Below are 16,893 nucleotides of genomic sequence, written 5' to 3'. Positions count from 1 at the left end.
TGTTTGTTAACCATAAAATTCCGGGCCATAAGTTATGAATGGCATTCTCAAGGAGAACGCCCAAAAAGAGAAAAATAAAAAGAAATAGGTTGTACATTCACCTCTTTTTGTATGTCGTGTCCTTTCATATAGTGTGTTGGAAAATTTTTATACACATATTTTTTTCAGTGTAATAAAATCGTTTATTGACGCGTTTCAAATTACAGTTTTCAAATACATTCCTTGTTTTTTTTTTTCCGTCTACACGTACACACTGACACAATCACCAAAAGCTCATCAAAATATGCAATGCATGAATAGGTTATATTTCAATATGTTGAACTAAACAAAATCAATCTACACAGAAATTAGAGACTAAAACTTACCGTGAAACAAGTTTTTAATCATATCCTTTGCTGTGTAATACACTGTTAAGTACAATGTATTGAAATCCATGGTGGAACTGAACGTATCCATAAACCCAAATGGCAACATTGCGGGAATCCATCCTTGAGCTAATTCCAAAGCAAATCCTTCTGGACTCATATAATATTGTTTTACTTCACCCCTCTTGTAATGATGTGAATCACCAGGCTTGTAAATTTCCGGCTGTAAAGCCCCAGCCATTGCTGCCTTTTCATGACCAGTTAAAATCATATAATAATCATCAGCAAAATGAACTCCAGCATGACCTTCGGTACCAAGAGCAGTACCAAAGAATATCAAATACTCTGAAATAGATGCATGTAAAATAAACATTGTCCCCATAGCCCCACCAGCATTATTGAATACCCAATCTTGAAAGTTTAACTCGTTGACAATGTCGGGATAATGATGTTTAATTTTAGCACCCAAATCAATCATCATAGCTGTTGCGTTGGCCAGTGGATGTTCAGCGACAGTTTCTTTGACTAGTTCATGAAGAAGTTTGTTGTCAAAACGATAGTTTGTTGGCAACCATGTATCATACAACTTATCAAGAAGTGAATAAAATGCAAAAGCAACAACTCCAAATATCAATGCTAACTTCATTTTTTTAATTATAACGTGATTCTAATTAAAGGCTTTGAATCTTAGGGGAACGACAATTTAAGCATTTATGGATTTTTTTGGGGGGTTTTTAAAGTAATCTTGCAACAACCATGGGAACGATCGTTTAAATAAATTTCGGCTGTATTGCTTCCTTGTTTATCGGATAGTTATACATACCATTATCCGACAGTACACTTTTCTGGAGTATTAATCCGAGTTATGATTTGAAGTTCATAATAAATTGATTGTACACGTGAAAATAATGGTGTTTATTACTTGGTGGTTAGTAGTTGCAGTTATTTCTTAACTGGGTTTAATTTTTGTCTAGATTTTGCAACAATTTTTACAAGAAATTACTGCCAAATTAAAATAAAGCCAAAATTTGACCAATGGTTGAACAATTCATTCTTTCAAATGAGAATCACCCTAGTCTTACCCAACCTTACTAACTTTCTTAGTTCATAACTCATATAGACAAAGACCATATTCACAGGGTCTGGATCAATTTTTATCGATCGAGCCAAAATGTAAACAAATTGGTGCGGGATAGAACACAAAGTAAAATGCTAGAAAAAACGAAGAAAAAAAACAAATCCACCGAGAAGAATATAATAGGTTGCTTGTCATGAGTTGTTGGACCAATCCAGATCACCTTAGCAATAGTTACTAGCTTATTTTGACCAAAAAACATACCACACAATGGCACCTATACCTCCAACACCTGCACAAGACATTTCAATTCTTCATCCAAAAGTTTTACTTCTTTCAGCAGGAATAACAACATCCCTTTTTCTTGGATACAGATTTTATACTCGATATGTTAGAAGAGTACGAACATATTTAGATTTAACCCCATCAATAATCGAAAACAATAAGAAACTATATGGATATGTGACTCGAGTTGGTGATGGTGATAATTTTAGGTTTTATCATACTCCCGGTGGCTTATTAATGGGATGGGGTTGGTTAAGAAAAATACCAACTACTAGAAAAGAATTGAAAGATGAAACATTAATGATTCGTTTATGTGGAATAGATGCTCCTGAAGGAGCTCATTTTGGTAAACCAGCACAACCATTTGCTGATGATGCATTGAATTGGTTACGTGGATATGTGGATGGGAAATATGTAACCATAACTCCATATTCAATCGATCAATATAAACGTGTTGTGGCCAGAGCACAAATATGGAAATGGACAGGTAAAAAAGATGTATCTGCTGAGATGTTAAAAACAGGATATGCCATTGTTTATGAAGGGAAAGCAGAAGCGGAATTTGGTGATAACGAGGATTGGTATAGAAAGCTAGAAGCTCATTCAAAACGTTTAAGAAAAGGTGTTTGGTCATTAGGAAAGAAACTCACTACTCCTGGAGAATTCAAAAGAGTTCATTATCGTGGAGAATAATAATACTACGTATTTGACATTTCATTATACCACACAAACACACACACAAAAAAAAAAAAACAATAGTCTATTTAACTAATTCGGATACAGAAGCAGATAAAGCTTCGACATTTTCCTTGGTATCAGCTTCAGCATAAACTCTGACAGCATCTTCAGTACCTGAAGCCCTAACAAAGGATCTACCGTTAGGATATTTAGCAACTAATTCATCAATTTTATCTTGCATACCCTTTGGTTCAACTAAAGTTCTTTCAGCATTTGTAGTTTTGAATATAGATCTATCAGGGACAATAACTTTGACTAATTTATTTGGTAAATCAGTATATTTGTTATCCCAATCACTTGGAGATAATTGTAAGTAATGAACAATGATCAAAACAGCCAACAAATCAGAAATGGCATCACCAACAGTTTGGTTAATCAATTGACTAAAACTTTGTAAAACTTTGATAGCCTTGGAATCCTTTTCATTGCTTGGATGGTAAGCAAAAATTTTCTTTTCTGCTTCTGGGTTAAAAATAACAGTACCATGACCATTGGCTTCAAAATAAACACCAATATCGAAATTTTCAGCTTCATGGTGCAAGTGTTTAACCCCAGTTGGAGTACAACGGACTGGGATTTTCAAGACATCCTCAACGTATTTAGTAGAAGAGCCATTGGCATAAGCAGTTTGAACAACACCAATGTTCAATTTCAAATTACTAGCATCAATGTCTTCAAATAATTGTTGCAAAAACAATGCAATTAAAGTAGATAATTTATCACCATCCAATAATTTAAATTTGCTATCATCATCTTGATAATAACAGATCAATCTATCTGCATCCCCATCAAAAGAAGCATATAATTTGTTGTTGACTGGTTGGACATTTTTAGGTAATTTTTGATTTGTTTTAACATAATCGGCACCACAATCATAATTCAAAAGGTTTGGTTGCTTATATTCACCGTTGACAACTTTAAAGGTGATTTCATCAGACAAATAGTTATCTAATAATTCTTGGATCTTTGGTGCACCAACACCATTTGCAGAATCAATTGTGATATCGATCTTATTTTTAGAATCAGACAATGCAAAAATCTCTTTGAAAGATTTAGCCAATTTTGAATAATAACCATGTTCTTTAGCTTCACCAAATGCAGGATCGTTCAAAGTTCTTGTAACATAATGCAATTCTGGAGTAGTGAATAATCCAAAATCTTGGAATGTAGTATTTGGAACACTTTTAAATCCATCAATGGTAGCATTGGATAATGCCGGACTCGATTCTCTTGAATCTTGGGCAATTACAACATTACTTGGTTGACTTAAATCAATTTTCAAATCAGTTGCTAATTTTTGAATATTTGGTAATAATTCTTCATGACTAGAATTGGCCAATTCAGTAGCGTATTGTTCCCAAGAACTTTCCAACATACTTCCTAATGGGTCAACAACTTTGACACCATTATCTTCTGGAGGATTATGAGATGCAGTGACCATTACACCAACAGTTTTGCCTTGTAAATACTTAGATCTTAAAGAAGCAATGATCCCAACAGTGTAATTGACATAATCAAGCTTGTCAGCTTTCATACGGAACCCAGCAGTACCATAGGTGAATTTAATACCTTCTGGTTTGGCATGAGATGATAAATATTGTGGTAAAGTTTGTTCAATGGACATTGTTTATTGTTAATTAGTATACTAACGGGGATTTAAGTCACTAATATTAGATTATTCAAAACGTGTTGTGATCTAAGATTTCAATTGAAATTTTTTTTTTTTTTTTTCGTTCTGTTTCTTTTTTAATCGAATTGATTCAGATCAGTGTTACATTTGTTTCTTCTCTCTGTCGTTTCAGGTTCCAAAAATAGATCCCCGAAAACGTAAGAAACATCAACATTTGACGCAGGAAAAATAAAAAAAAGAAGGTAATGATAATAGTGATGGAATGCAACTATTAACCCCCCCAGATCTATTAACTAACCTTCAAGATGTCATCTGAAAAACCATCATTTCATAAAGAAGGTAAATCAACAATTAAAATAACAACCAATAACAATAATAATAATAAAACCAACACTTCCAAAGGTAACACAACACCGAAGGTTAAAACTAAGAGTTCCCCATTTGTTGAAGAGTTAGTTCAAACAGGACGTCCAAATTGGCAAAAAGCACCTCCTCAAATTAAACAAAGATACAAGGGGATTTACTTGATATTGTTATCTTTACCCGTACTAGGGGTTACATCTTTTGAGATGTACAGAAGATTAGAAGGCAAATCGACAAAAAAGATTCAACAGGGTGAAAGATTGCCACATGGTGGAAATAGGGATTTTGATGAACAAGAAAAGATTAATGTGGAACAAAATTCATTGATGTATAAGATATTTGGTAGAGATTTTTTCACAGATGGATTCACTAGTCAAACTCGAAAACAAACTTCAGAAAAGAAAGAGTAGGAATATAAACAAATTAATAATATTACTCTTCATTATACCCTGTACATAGCAAGTTTAGCATACAATTTATCTTTCTATTTATTTCCAAATACTAGTTTGTCTAAGAGCTTGTAATAAGTTTTCTTCGTCAAATCTAGATTCGAATGATGTCAAACCATCTTCTTGTAAACCTTCCAAATTATAGCTCAACCTTTTTGAATAATTCAAATTGGGGATTTTCATCTCATTTAATAATGAATTGGGTCTGCCAATAACTGTAGCATTAGAACTTGCTCGAGAACGAGTTGAAAAATATGCACTATTTCTCTTGTTTCGTAATGGAGACACAAAAGACCCAAATTCAGATGAGTCTTGTTTCATGAAAAGATTTCTTGTCGAAGAAACTGGAGACCCACATAGAGAACGACTTCTATTGGCCCCAGGGATTTTACTTTTCTCTGACCCTGGCTGTATCTGAATAGTGGAATAACCTCTTTTGATAAGGTCCGGGGCGACTCTTGGTAACTTTGAGTCTGTTTTCAAACTTGAACTACTGATAGTTTCAAACAATGCAGCAAAATCAATACTTTTTGCGGTATCACAGTTATTGTTATTGGGAGCTTCCAGAAACGAACACGATAGCTCCTGTTTAGCAAAAACATCCTGTTTCTCGAAATCTTGTTCCTCAGCCCTTTTAACTATTTCAACTCTGGGACTTTTCACCAATGTTGTTAGTTCATCTTCGTCATCATGACCACTATTATCTTCAAATACACTAATTAACGAGTGTCTCAAAGCCCTGCCTCTTGAATGATTCAGCAGACCAGCGCCAGCGCTAGTCACTTCCTTAACCCTATCGGTTTTCTCAATGCTCAATGGAACAGTGCTTGTTTCCACCTCAAAATTAAAATCAATACCCAATCCATTACTCGTTGGTCGTGGTGCATCTTGACTACTAGCAGTTGAATTTCTTGAACCTGTTTGGAATAATCTCAATCCGTTAGATTCTACTGTACTTGTACTCACATACATCAGCAGTCTCTTCAGAGATGGCTTTGCTTTACCGTTATTTGAAATAGCCTCATTTACCTGGTTCCATTTCGGAATCAAATCATGATTAAAGATTGTAGCCAATTCGTGATCGGTAACAATACTTTCTTTAAAAGCCTTCTGTATCAAAGTTATGGTGCTTGAACACATTTTGTATTTATTACCCATTTCATCAGTTATTATTGGCGACGTGGAATGAACTTCTTGCAGACTATCGGTCGAGGTACTGGAGTCCATCTTTTTTATTAGCGCATCACATTCTTTACAAATTTCTTCAATTAAGTAGCCAAAAATTTGATTCCATTTCACGTTGATGTTTTCTTTCTTGAATATATTCTTTTCTTTTAATAACAAGTTCCATTTTTGAACCAATATTTCGTATGTATCCAAGACATTTTCTCTAGACTTGACAAACAATTGCCCAGAACACATTGTATTAAACTCATCAATTCTCAAAGGAACAATACCAATAGCTGTTCGTAAAGGATCGATTTTGGCTTCCAATTCTAGGTAATCATTGTATAATTTTTCATCCAAATCACTAAATGTGGGTAATCTCATAGTTTTAAAAGAAACATTTCCATTTGTCAAATCATTAACTTTCATTTTAGTGGTAATAACTTCCAAATTATATTCTGGTAAAACTTTCTTGGGACTACTCAACTTTAACTCTTTTAATTTCAAAATACATTTCACACAATCTTCAATTTCATTACTCAATGACTTGATAACAGAATCAATCAATTCTCGGTAATTTATGGAAATGTCAAGATATTTCTTAAAAACGATCAGACCTTTCTTAACCTCCAATAACAAATCACTAATCTCTTCAAAAATTGCCAATAGATTATTACTAATGTTGTCAGGTACATCTGATGACTCAATAACTAATAACAATTGGGAAATGATTGAGTCAATACTATCAATATTTCTTAGTAGTTCAAGGAATGCTGTTTTGCCTTCAAAATACCAATTCAATAGATCAGTCACATGTTTTGATCCCAGTTGTACATTATTGAAAATCATAAGCACATCATTCAAATATAAATTGATATCCTCTAATATTTTGGTGATGTCAAACACATCCCGCTGCAGTAATTTGATGTTTGCTGATTGATCCGATGCTGGCGGTTGTGGGATATGAATTAACTCATCAAAGAAGGAAAACTCTGGGATTGAAGATAGAATGTGAGACAATTGTACTGCTGGGGCATTTCGAAGCATCAGCTGTCGATTACCGTTAGACAAGAACCCATTGCTACTCATATTTGCATGACTTTTCTATTTGATTCCAATTTGATTATATATGATGGATTGTTTTGGTTAGTTTAATACAAAAAAGAAGTTGAAAGCAAAAAGGTGGGTTGTAAAAAAAAAAAATAAAATAAAATATACTGTGTTTATACTCTGCGTTTAGAAAAAAAAAAAAAAATTAACAGGGACAAACAAAACCAAGAAATATCACAGAAAATAGAACAATCCAAATATAAGATACAAACTGTTAGTTACACATTTAAAACAACGACGGCACAAGTAGTATAACGAAAAGGGGATAGTTTTGTTTATTGTTACCTTCTTTTTTTTTTATTGCATTGAGATGACAACGGCTCTAAACAGGTCGATGTAGGAAAAAAAAATATAATACAAAATAAAATAAAATCCAAAGAGACTTAGCCGGAATCCTTAAACAATAGACGACATGCTCACACGGAATGTCACCTGAATATCGCGACAAACCGGTGGTTTTTTTTTCTATTCTTTCCTTAATGAGAATACAGAAAAAGGGTTTCTTACAAGGGGAGAGAGAAAGAAAAAAAAGAAGGAAAGAACATTGGTAATGGGCAGCGTCGATCTTCATTCCAATAAAAATATCTTAACCACAGAATTACGCTAAAGAATCTTATTGGTCGAGATATAGAATATCAAACTTGTCAAATATAAACTTTGTATATATTCAAGAAAAAAAGAATGAAAACTATAAACGCGTAAGGTTTCAGGCACGTCTTTTTATTGATTTAATTTATATCTAAACCTGGGGAATGTTTTGGTAAGTGCTTTACAATGTAATGATGTTATTTAATTGAAAGATATGTTCTTGGAAACTAATATCTATAAAGGTCTTGATCATTTTATTGGGGCCAGGTGTACATTGGTATATGAATATGATGCTACCAGTTTAATGATACACAAAAACTATCTGTTTCAGAAATGTTTGTTCTACACGATTCACATTAAAAGATAATTTTAAACCATACTATTGCCTTTTGTGTTTAAACTAATGGGCAGTTATTGTCACTATGATCAAATATCAAAGCCGAGATTACAACCTCTACTAATAGGGTGTCTCTATTTTGACCCTCCCACCTTGCTGGAATTGTCATTTTCACATAGTTGTTGCGAGGTTAACAATTGGCTCGGTCATATTTGTAACACTAGGTAAATGCATACAAGTGACCAGATATCGAGTAAATGGCTACGTTCTTGAATCAATGTAATCTAGAAAACAAGATGGCACGAATACAAATCAAAAACCATCACAAAAGAGAATGCTAGATTAAGAATGATAAACAGGCTTGATATTAAGATTTTATCGTTTCCTTCAGTATACCTATTGAACTTACAAACCACCCGCTTATCCTAAAGATTGTGATCAATAATTCAATAAGAATGAAATCATTCACCATTTGGCATAAGGTATTAGCTCTATATTTGTCATTTTTAGTGACTTGAGATTACGCGAGTTTTATAATTAAGACTGATATGAAAATAGAGAAAGATTTTAGACCAGTATAAGTGGAAATAGGGGGCATTTATTCAAAATGACCAACATTCATACATGATGAGCGGAAATATTCATAGAAGATCCGAATTGTATACTATTAAGAAAGTTAAAAGTAAATAAGTGGTTCCATACATGAACAATCCTATTAAAGCGTTTGTTACCTACAAATCTGAGGTTCTTTTCTACTTTATATTGCTAAAGAACAATGTCAGTTTCGGTTTGTCTTGTATATCACTAATACAGAATTGCTAACTAGAATTGACAGATGCTCCCATTATGTTCAAAAATAATTTGAAACCTATAATCTTCAGATCAATACTCCTGTATTCAGATTAATAAAATCCATTGCTGATTCATCTGACCTAGACCACAATTTCGATACATCAATCCAGTGATTCCTTGTAATTGTAATCACGCAGGTAATAGAATTACATTCGACAATGACCTTTCGAAATTTGGAATAACCAGTTGTTCGAGGGAATTCTTCAAGTTTCGGCTTACAGTCTTCCCTCTCCCTCGGAATTCCCTTTATAATTGCTGAGGTATTAAATTTTTTTTTTCTATGCTTGGTTGTCCCACATTATGGATAATTCGGGAAATATGGCCAAATTTTTGCAACAGATTTTTAGTCGCATAGAATTCAATAGAAAATCTAGCAATGTTCAGATTTTTTTTTTTCCCGCTTTGACTTTTTGTGTTTATCGATACATTTTTCATTTAACCCTTATTTTCAAATACTTGGATTAATCATAAAACCTAAATCAACAAGTCAATTGATATTTGAATATCACTTGTAGTAACTCAATTGAACGAGTGTTAAATCCAGAAGTGAATCGCTAATCTTGTGATATCTTTTTTTTTTCTCTCGAAGATTCTAGCAAGTTCTAGCAAGTTCCCACCTATTTGTTCTATCGGGTTCCATAGAATTCTATGGAGTTCGATTGAAAACCACAAACATATATGCAGTACTTTTGCAGCTCTCCCCATAATATAGTTTCTCCCCCTTAAGTTTGCTGTTTCCTCATGGTATAAATACAAGCCAACAATACTTTGATTTCCAGAAATTATATATTTTTTCAATTCTTTCTTTTAGTCTTTTTTTTAATTACTTTTTAATTCAATCAATTAGATTTACTAGACTATATTCAAAGAAATAAAAAAAAAAATACATCTATAATTACAACATGTCCAAAGCTGTCGGTATTGATTTAGGTACAACATACTCCTGTGTGGCTCATTTTGCCAATGATAGAGTTGAAATTATTGCCAATGATCAAGGTAACAGAACTACCCCTTCTTTTGTTGCCTTCACTGATACTGAAAGATTAATTGGTGATGCTGCTAAGAATCAAGCTGCTATGAACCCTTCAAACACTGTTTTTGATGCTAAACGTTTGATTGGTAGAAAATTCAATGATCCTGAAGTTCAAACAGATATTAAACACTTCCCATTCAAAGTCATTGACAAAGGTGGTAAACCAAACGTTGAAGTTGAATACAAAGGTGAAACCAAAGTCTTTACCCCAGAAGAAATTTCATCAATGGTTTTAGGTAAAATGAAGGAAATTGCTGAAGGTTTCTTGGGTACTACTGTCAAGGATGCTGTTGTCACTGTCCCAGCCTACTTTAATGATTCACAAAGACAAGCTACCAAAGATGCTGGTTTAATTGCTGGTTTGAATGTTTTGAGAATTATCAATGAACCAACTGCTGCTGCCATTGCTTACGGTTTAGATAAAAAAGGAAGCAAAGGTGAACACAACGTCTTGATCTTTGATTTGGGTGGTGGTACTTTTGATGTCTCCTTATTGGCTATTGATGAAGGTATTTTTGAAGTCAAAGCTACTGCTGGTGATACTCACTTGGGTGGTGAAGATTTCGATAACAGATTGGTTAACTTTTTCATCCAAGAATTCAAGAGAAAGAACAAGAAGGATATCTCTACCAACCAAAGAGCTTTGAGAAGATTGAGAACTGCTTGTGAAAGAGCTAAGAGAACCTTGTCTTCTTCTGCTCAAACTTCTATTGAAATTGATTCCTTGTACGAAGGTATTGACTTCTACACTTCTATTACCAGAGCTAGATTCGAAGAATTGTGTGCTGACTTGTTCAGATCTACTTTGGAACCAGTTGAAAAGGTTTTGAAAGATGCCAAGATTGACAAATCCCAAGTTGAAGAAATTGTGTTGGTTGGTGGTTCCACTAGAATTCCAAAGGTCCAAAAATTGGTTTCTGACTTCTTCAATGGTAAAGAATTGAACAAATCCATTAACCCAGATGAAGCTGTTGCTTACGGTGCTGCTGTTCAAGCTGCCATCTTGACTGGTGACACTTCTTCCAAGACCCAAGATATCTTGTTATTGGATGTTGCTCCATTATCCTTAGGTATTGAAACTGCTGGTGGTATCATGACTAAATTGATTCCAAGAAACTCCACCATTCCAACCAAGAAATCCGAAACCTTCTCCACTTATGCTGATAACCAACCAGGTGTCTTGATTCAAGTCTTTGAAGGTGAAAGAGCCAAGACCAAGGATAACAACTTATTAGGTAAATTCGAATTATCTGGTATTCCACCAGCTCCAAGAGGTGTTCCACAAATCGAAGTTACTTTTGATATTGATGCTAATGGTATTTTGAATGTTTCTGCATTAGAAAAGGGTACTGGTAAGACTCAAAAGATTACTATCACTAACGATAAAGGTAGATTATCCAAAGAAGAAATCGAAAAGATGGTTAGTGAAGCTGAAAAATTCAAGGAAGAAGATGAAAAGGAAGCTTCTAGAGTTCAAGCCAAGAACCAATTGGAATCTTACGCTTATTCATTGAAGAACACTATTGGTGAAGGTGAATTGAAAGATAAGATTAGTGCTGATGATAAAGAGAAATTAACCAAGACCATTGATGAAACCATCTCCTGGTTGGATGCTTCTCAAGCTGCTTCTACTGAAGAATATGAAGATAAACGTAAAGAATTGGAATCCGTTGCTAATCCAATTATTAGTAGTGCTTATGGTGCAGCAGGCGGTGCTCCAGGTGGTGCTGCTGGTGGTTTCCCAGGTGGTGCTCCAGGTGGCGGTGCTGCACCAGGCGGTGGTGACTCTGGTCCAACAGTTGAAGAAGTCGATTAAATTTAATGATTAATTAATAATTGCTCGTTATTTTTATGATAATGACTACTACTGCTTTGTTTTTTTTAATTGTTTTATTTTATTCTTAGGTATGGTTTCTTCATGGTTTTATTTCCTTTCTTTTTACTACTGTTATTTTTTTTTTGCTTTAAAAGACTATTTCTTGTATAGCTGTATATTTTTATCAATTAATATTTCATAAAAAAATGTAATAAAAATAAAAATCTTTGTATATATAAAAATTATCAATCGATATAACTTTTAATTAATCTCTACAAGTATAGATACTAAACACGTGACAACCCATATACTGACAAGAATAGTACCAATTCTCTTATCAATTTTCCAATGATTCTTGGGAATAATATAGACCATGAAAGATAAAGTTCCAAATAAAGAAGTGCAAATGATTGCCAAAGTAGATGAAAATTTCATACCATAATCTCCATTTGTAATTAATCCACTGAGACCAGAACTACAAATAGCTAATAGCGGGCCACCAAAACATGCAGTAAATGCCATCATTGGTTTGCCCATACTTGCAATTGTATAATTTGAAATGAAATCACCTACCGAATTACCTAATGCAAAAACTGTAAGTCCAAGAATATCTTCACTCAAATGGAAAACAACTGAAATCACATGCAAAATATTGATGATTTCATCAGCAGCAAATGAAATCCAACAGATTGATAAAATGAATCCGAAAATTGAGGTATAATAATTGATTAGTTTGATATTGGAAATGAAATTAGTGGTGGCATAACTTGGATAAATATTATATATTGCAATCGTGGATAATGAAGCAATTATAATTGATAGGAATAACATTAACCAGGATTTATTGAATACACTAAAACATAAGAATAATGTCCCTAAAAATGTTTGCACTATAGTTAATGTTTTATCTTGCTTGTAATCAAATGTAGGAATTGGTTCATCATCATAAGTGAATGTATGAATATCATTGGTTATTTCATTGATTTTGTTTTCATCTCTTGATGGTGAAGTGATTCTTAATAATAATTGTAATGGTAATGTCACCACCATATAAGCCCTATCATTAAATCCAGATTCATTCCAAAATTTTAATTGTGGGAAAAACAAATCAATCCAATATTGATTTTGTTCAGAGTATCTTTGATCAATTTCAATTGGACTTGAATTTTCATCAACAGTTAGGGGTCTCTCTGAAGTCAACAGAATTGATCCTTTCATTTTAGAATGTTCTGATAAATCATGTAATAACATTTTTAATCCAAATGTACCTACTGTTGCAGCATTTAAATCACGACTTGGTAATTCCCTAATATCATCCACTTGTTGTTTAATCTGTTCAAGATTCAATTCATCAATCGTTGGTAATGAAGCAATACCATCAAGGTATATTTCATCTATTTATTCATTATTACTAGTTGTAGTTCCATCACTATATTGACCTCTTGATCGTTGAGTTCTTAGTAATTTAGCAATTCTTGCCTTTTTCTTTGAATGGGAATAAATATTTGCACCAACATACGCCACATAAAACAGAACTAGCAAAATACATATAATAGTTAATAATTTCCCAATTATCAAAGATAAAACAACCAACAGAAATACAATGAAATACATGATACAATCTCTAAGAAATAATTCTTTTGGAACTTCAAAAGGTTGTACAATTGCAATTGTTCCTACAACAACAGTCATGATAAATAAACTTGCCCCTATTAATTCAGAAACTGCTAAATTTAACGAATCTGATTTTATAGCATGATAAGTACCAAATACATCTGGTGCACTATTGCCAAATGCTAATAATGTCAACCCTGCTAGTGTATCAGGTAATTTAAGAAATTTTGATATGGTATAAAGATTTGGACATAAATATTCTGAAGCAGTTATTCCAACTAATAAGAAACAAAATAACAATCTAATACTTAATGGGATAATTGCCAATGAATGTAAAAATGAATATTTACAATAATAAAATTCAAAATAGTTGGTCAATCCTTCAGATGTACAATTATTATCTTTAATGAATTTACATTGTTGAGAATGAGGTTGATTAATAACATCAGAACATTGTGGATAAGTTGTATTGACAGGTAAGAATGGAGCCGGAGTTTCTAAAGATTCATGAACTAATGCTGTCACTGCAATGGTGCTATAAAGTAGTAGGTAAAATGATTTCATAACTATGTTGAAGTCAATAATAGTAGAAGAAAAAAAAAGAGTTATCTACTGCGGCTTGAATTTTTTTTTGCCTGGCTCTCTCTTTTTCTTGTTGATAATTTGTTCAACAGGTAAATGAGAGTAACTGAATGCTAATGAAGCTCATAATGGTCAATTCTGTTCATTCACAGATCTAACTATCATTGCTATAGATCCATTGAGATGTTGAAACTGGTTGATGATAGATATTAAACACAGGTCAATCAAATGGGTCAATTGTATTACACTATGCCTATTACTAAATAATCTACAATTTAACAAATAACGATAATAATTATTATTATTATTATATAAATGAAATGTCTCACTGATCATTGCACCATCTCCCATACGGGCACACGAAGGTTAACCCTTAGGAAATTAAAACAAAGTTAATCTCAAAACAGATGAGATGCTGCACCCAAGATCAATGAATTTTTTTCTCCAGTCCATCAAATAAAACATAAAGTACAACAATATTCCAAAGGTCATGGGTCAAGAACGCCAAATAATTGGGTTCAACCTCGAAGGAACGCTTTGACGTTGTTAATGGCTGTGAATTTTGCGTTAAGGAAAAAGAAAAAGAAGAAAAGGAAAAAAAAAAAAAAATAAAAAAAAATTTTCAGTGGGAAAAAAGGTCTTTATATAGTAAATTGGATTTGGTCGAGACACGACTGGTGATGAGTAGGGCACACGATGAGATCAATTGTGTTGTATTATTAAAAACTAGAAAAGTAGAGAACCTGAACCTACTATGTTAATAATATACCATAAATCATAATTCAACGTATACATGTATCTAATTATTTAAAATCATAACTCTAGTTATATCTCTAGTATCTATATCTAAAAGGGAGAATTCATGAAGTGCATTTAGCCCTAAAAAATTTGTCTTTTTTTGTTCACGCACATTGTTTTTTTTTTGTGGTAAAACTCACCAGCTGTCGGTAACTTCAACTTCTTTCTCATTATCACTATTCAGGAAACTGCCATTAACTTTTTCCATAGTTTTATAACTTCCAGTTGTCGTTTTATCAGTAAAGAAATTGCCATTAACATTTCTTAAACTGTTAGAACCTCCATTTGATAGTGGTTTTTCATTTAAAATAAAACTACTATTCAAACTGTTGAGTTTTGTTGAACTGTCATTTAATCTTTGGTCACGATCTCTAATTAATCCACGCAATGTTTCACCTTCAATTGGTTCAGGAACTTGAATTGCTTCTAATCTATCAATTATTGGTTTGAAAACATCATGATAAACATTTTCTGCCCATAAAGTATCCATATGCTCATATCCTGGACATAAAACAAATTCCAATTTATCCTTCATTTTATGATTATTATCAACCACCAAGTTTTTAATCTTGTTAACATCTACTAAAATATCGCTATCACCATAAAATATAAGCATTGGAACATCTAAATGATCGGCAATTGGGAAAGGTGCAACTCTATTTCCTCTTGATTTCAGATCTTTATTGAATGCAGACAATTTAGTTACACCATAAGTACAAGTTTCATCAAACATTTGAAATCTTCTTGCTTTAATGATTTGAAACCAGTGTAATAATGATTTAACTGATGAGTTTGAAAACATATGAGGGTAACCCATTTCCTTTTGCGTTTGTGAAATATTCTCCCCTTTCCATCCAAATAATAATTGCAAACTAATATCAACTACTTTTTCATATAATGTTGGTCCCAAAATGGTAGACCAAAATGCTACTGATGGTAAAAGAGCCCTTCTTCCAAACAAACTATACAAAAATGAATTATCATCTGCAGTATGGTTGACAATCAACTTGAATACTGGATGTTTTAAATTCTGAGGAATAATAGCTGGGGATAAACCAATAAACATTCTTAATTGGGTATTCAAATGAGGATATAAACTTAAACTTGCAAAAAATTGAGAACAGCCTTGAGAAAATCCAATATATATGATTTGTGGATCCAATGGACTATGATGAACAGTTTCATAATAATTCTTAACATAAGTCAAACTGTCAGGAATATCAAAATATGCAAATTCATCCAAAGAAAAATCCCAAAATTTAGGTTCAGAAGCTGGTAATTTTAAATGTTTTCTTGAATATTTATTACCTCTGTTATTACCTAACCAAACTTCATAACCTAAATCAACCAACAAATAAGGCAATGTTTTCAATTTAGTACTTCCCAATACAAACAATTCAGAATTTGTCATTAATCCATGATGAAAATAAATAATCTTGGAAGCATTGATATGATGTTTTCCAACAAGCTTAGGATTTTCAAGTTTGTGGATCACCAATAAATATCCGTCTCTAGTAGTAACTACATGTTCTCTAACTCTATATCCAGAAGCTTCAACAATTTCATTTATGTCTTTTGCATCAATTATCTTAGATCTGAAGGTATCAGTATCACTTTTGCAATCTGTATCAGATTTTATTGTTGTAGGTGTTGTTGTGAATTGTTGTTGTGGTTCATGATACAAGTTTGTGAAACCAAGAAGTGACCAAAATGATAACCAAATTGCCTTAATTGCTAGTACGGCAATGTTATAGAAAGATGATGTTATCGGGATCTTTTCATGAACTGGCATATTCTTAATTGATAAAGGTCAAACCCCAAAATCAAAAAAAATAGAAGAAAGAAAGAAAGAAAGCAATTTCTTAAAAAAGAAAAAAAAAATATCAAAAAAAATGTTCCTTGTCAGAGAAAAAGAAATTTTGATGTTTATCCAACGTGATGTCAAAAAGCGGAAATGCGGCGTAATTTTGTTTATACGAATTGAGATCTAAAAGGAATTTCATTTGTGAACCGATTCAACCATGTGATGGTACACCTCATCTTGGAACAGCTTGTACCACTGTATGCACATATACGCGATGGTAGAATAAC

General features: G+C 32.8%; 9 protein-coding genes across 9 annotated transcripts; 3 read left to right on the top strand and 6 right to left on the bottom strand. All coding sequences in view use genetic code 12, as the record gives it.

Annotated features, from left to right (window-relative positions):
• Positions 1-354: 354 nt before the first annotated feature.
• On the bottom strand, positions 355-1,011 carry CTRG_03653 (ERG2 family protein; the record flags this gene model as incomplete). The annotated part of the gene is made up of 1 exon (XM_002549310.1): positions 355-1,011. One exon carries the CDS (start codon positions 1,009-1,011, stop codon positions 355-357), a length of 657 nt encoding a protein of 218 aa, XP_002549356.1.
• Positions 1,012-1,710: 699 nt separating this feature from the next.
• On the top strand, positions 1,711-2,418 carry CTRG_03652 (uncharacterized protein; the record flags this gene model as incomplete). Its single annotated transcript, XM_002549309.1, has 1 exon — positions 1,711-2,418. The coding sequence occupies one exon, from the start codon at positions 1,711-1,713 to the stop codon at positions 2,416-2,418; it is 708 nt and encodes a 235-aa protein (XP_002549355.1).
• Positions 2,419-2,485: 67 nt separating this feature from the next.
• AGM1 (phosphoacetylglucosamine mutase) lies at positions 2,486-4,087 on the bottom strand (the record flags this gene model as incomplete). Its single annotated transcript, XM_002549308.1, has 1 exon — positions 2,486-4,087. One exon carries the CDS (start codon positions 4,085-4,087, stop codon positions 2,486-2,488), a length of 1,602 nt encoding a protein of 533 aa, XP_002549354.1.
• Positions 4,088-4,398: 311 nt separating this feature from the next.
• On the top strand, positions 4,399-4,866 carry CTRG_03650 (uncharacterized protein; the record flags this gene model as incomplete). Its single annotated transcript, XM_002549307.1, has 1 exon — positions 4,399-4,866. One exon carries the CDS (start codon positions 4,399-4,401, stop codon positions 4,864-4,866), a length of 468 nt encoding a protein of 155 aa, XP_002549353.1.
• Positions 4,867-4,944: 78 nt separating this feature from the next.
• On the bottom strand, positions 4,945-7,161 carry KAR9 (Kar9p; the record flags this gene model as incomplete). Its single annotated transcript, XM_002549306.1, has 1 exon — positions 4,945-7,161. One exon carries the CDS (start codon positions 7,159-7,161, stop codon positions 4,945-4,947), a length of 2,217 nt encoding a protein of 738 aa, XP_002549352.1.
• Positions 7,162-9,861: 2,700 nt separating this feature from the next.
• On the top strand, positions 9,862-11,808 carry HSP70 (Hsp70 family chaperone; the record flags this gene model as incomplete). Its single annotated transcript, XM_002549305.1, has 1 exon — positions 9,862-11,808. The coding sequence occupies one exon, from the start codon at positions 9,862-9,864 to the stop codon at positions 11,806-11,808; it is 1,947 nt and encodes a 648-aa protein (XP_002549351.1).
• Positions 11,809-12,069: 261 nt separating this feature from the next.
• CTRG_03647 (sodium/calcium exchanger protein) lies at positions 12,070-13,059 on the bottom strand (the record flags this gene model as incomplete). Its single annotated transcript, XM_002549304.1, has 1 exon — positions 12,070-13,059. The coding sequence occupies one exon, from the start codon at positions 13,057-13,059 to the stop codon at positions 12,070-12,072; it is 990 nt and encodes a 329-aa protein (XP_002549350.1).
• Positions 13,060-13,206: 147 nt separating this feature from the next.
• On the bottom strand, positions 13,207-13,986 carry CTRG_03646 (uncharacterized protein; the record flags this gene model as incomplete). The annotated part of the gene is made up of 1 exon (XM_002549303.1): positions 13,207-13,986. The coding sequence occupies one exon, from the start codon at positions 13,984-13,986 to the stop codon at positions 13,207-13,209; it is 780 nt and encodes a 259-aa protein (XP_002549349.1).
• Positions 13,987-14,938: 952 nt separating this feature from the next.
• Positions 14,939-16,594, bottom strand: TGL99 (Tgl99p; the record flags this gene model as incomplete). The annotated part of the gene is made up of 1 exon (XM_002549302.1): positions 14,939-16,594. One exon carries the CDS (start codon positions 16,592-16,594, stop codon positions 14,939-14,941), a length of 1,656 nt encoding a protein of 551 aa, XP_002549348.1.
• Between the last annotated feature and the right edge of the window lie 299 nt (positions 16,595-16,893).

This window comes from Candida tropicalis, assembly GCF_000006335.3.
Source record: "Candida tropicalis MYA-3404 genomic scaffold supercont3.4, whole genome shotgun sequence".
In the NCBI taxonomy this organism is placed as follows: Eukaryota; Fungi; Ascomycota; class Pichiomycetes; order Serinales; family Debaryomycetaceae; genus Candida; species Candida tropicalis.
The sequence above is the reverse complement of the archived record's forward strand: the minus strand, read 5'-3'. Positions and strand labels throughout refer to the sequence as shown.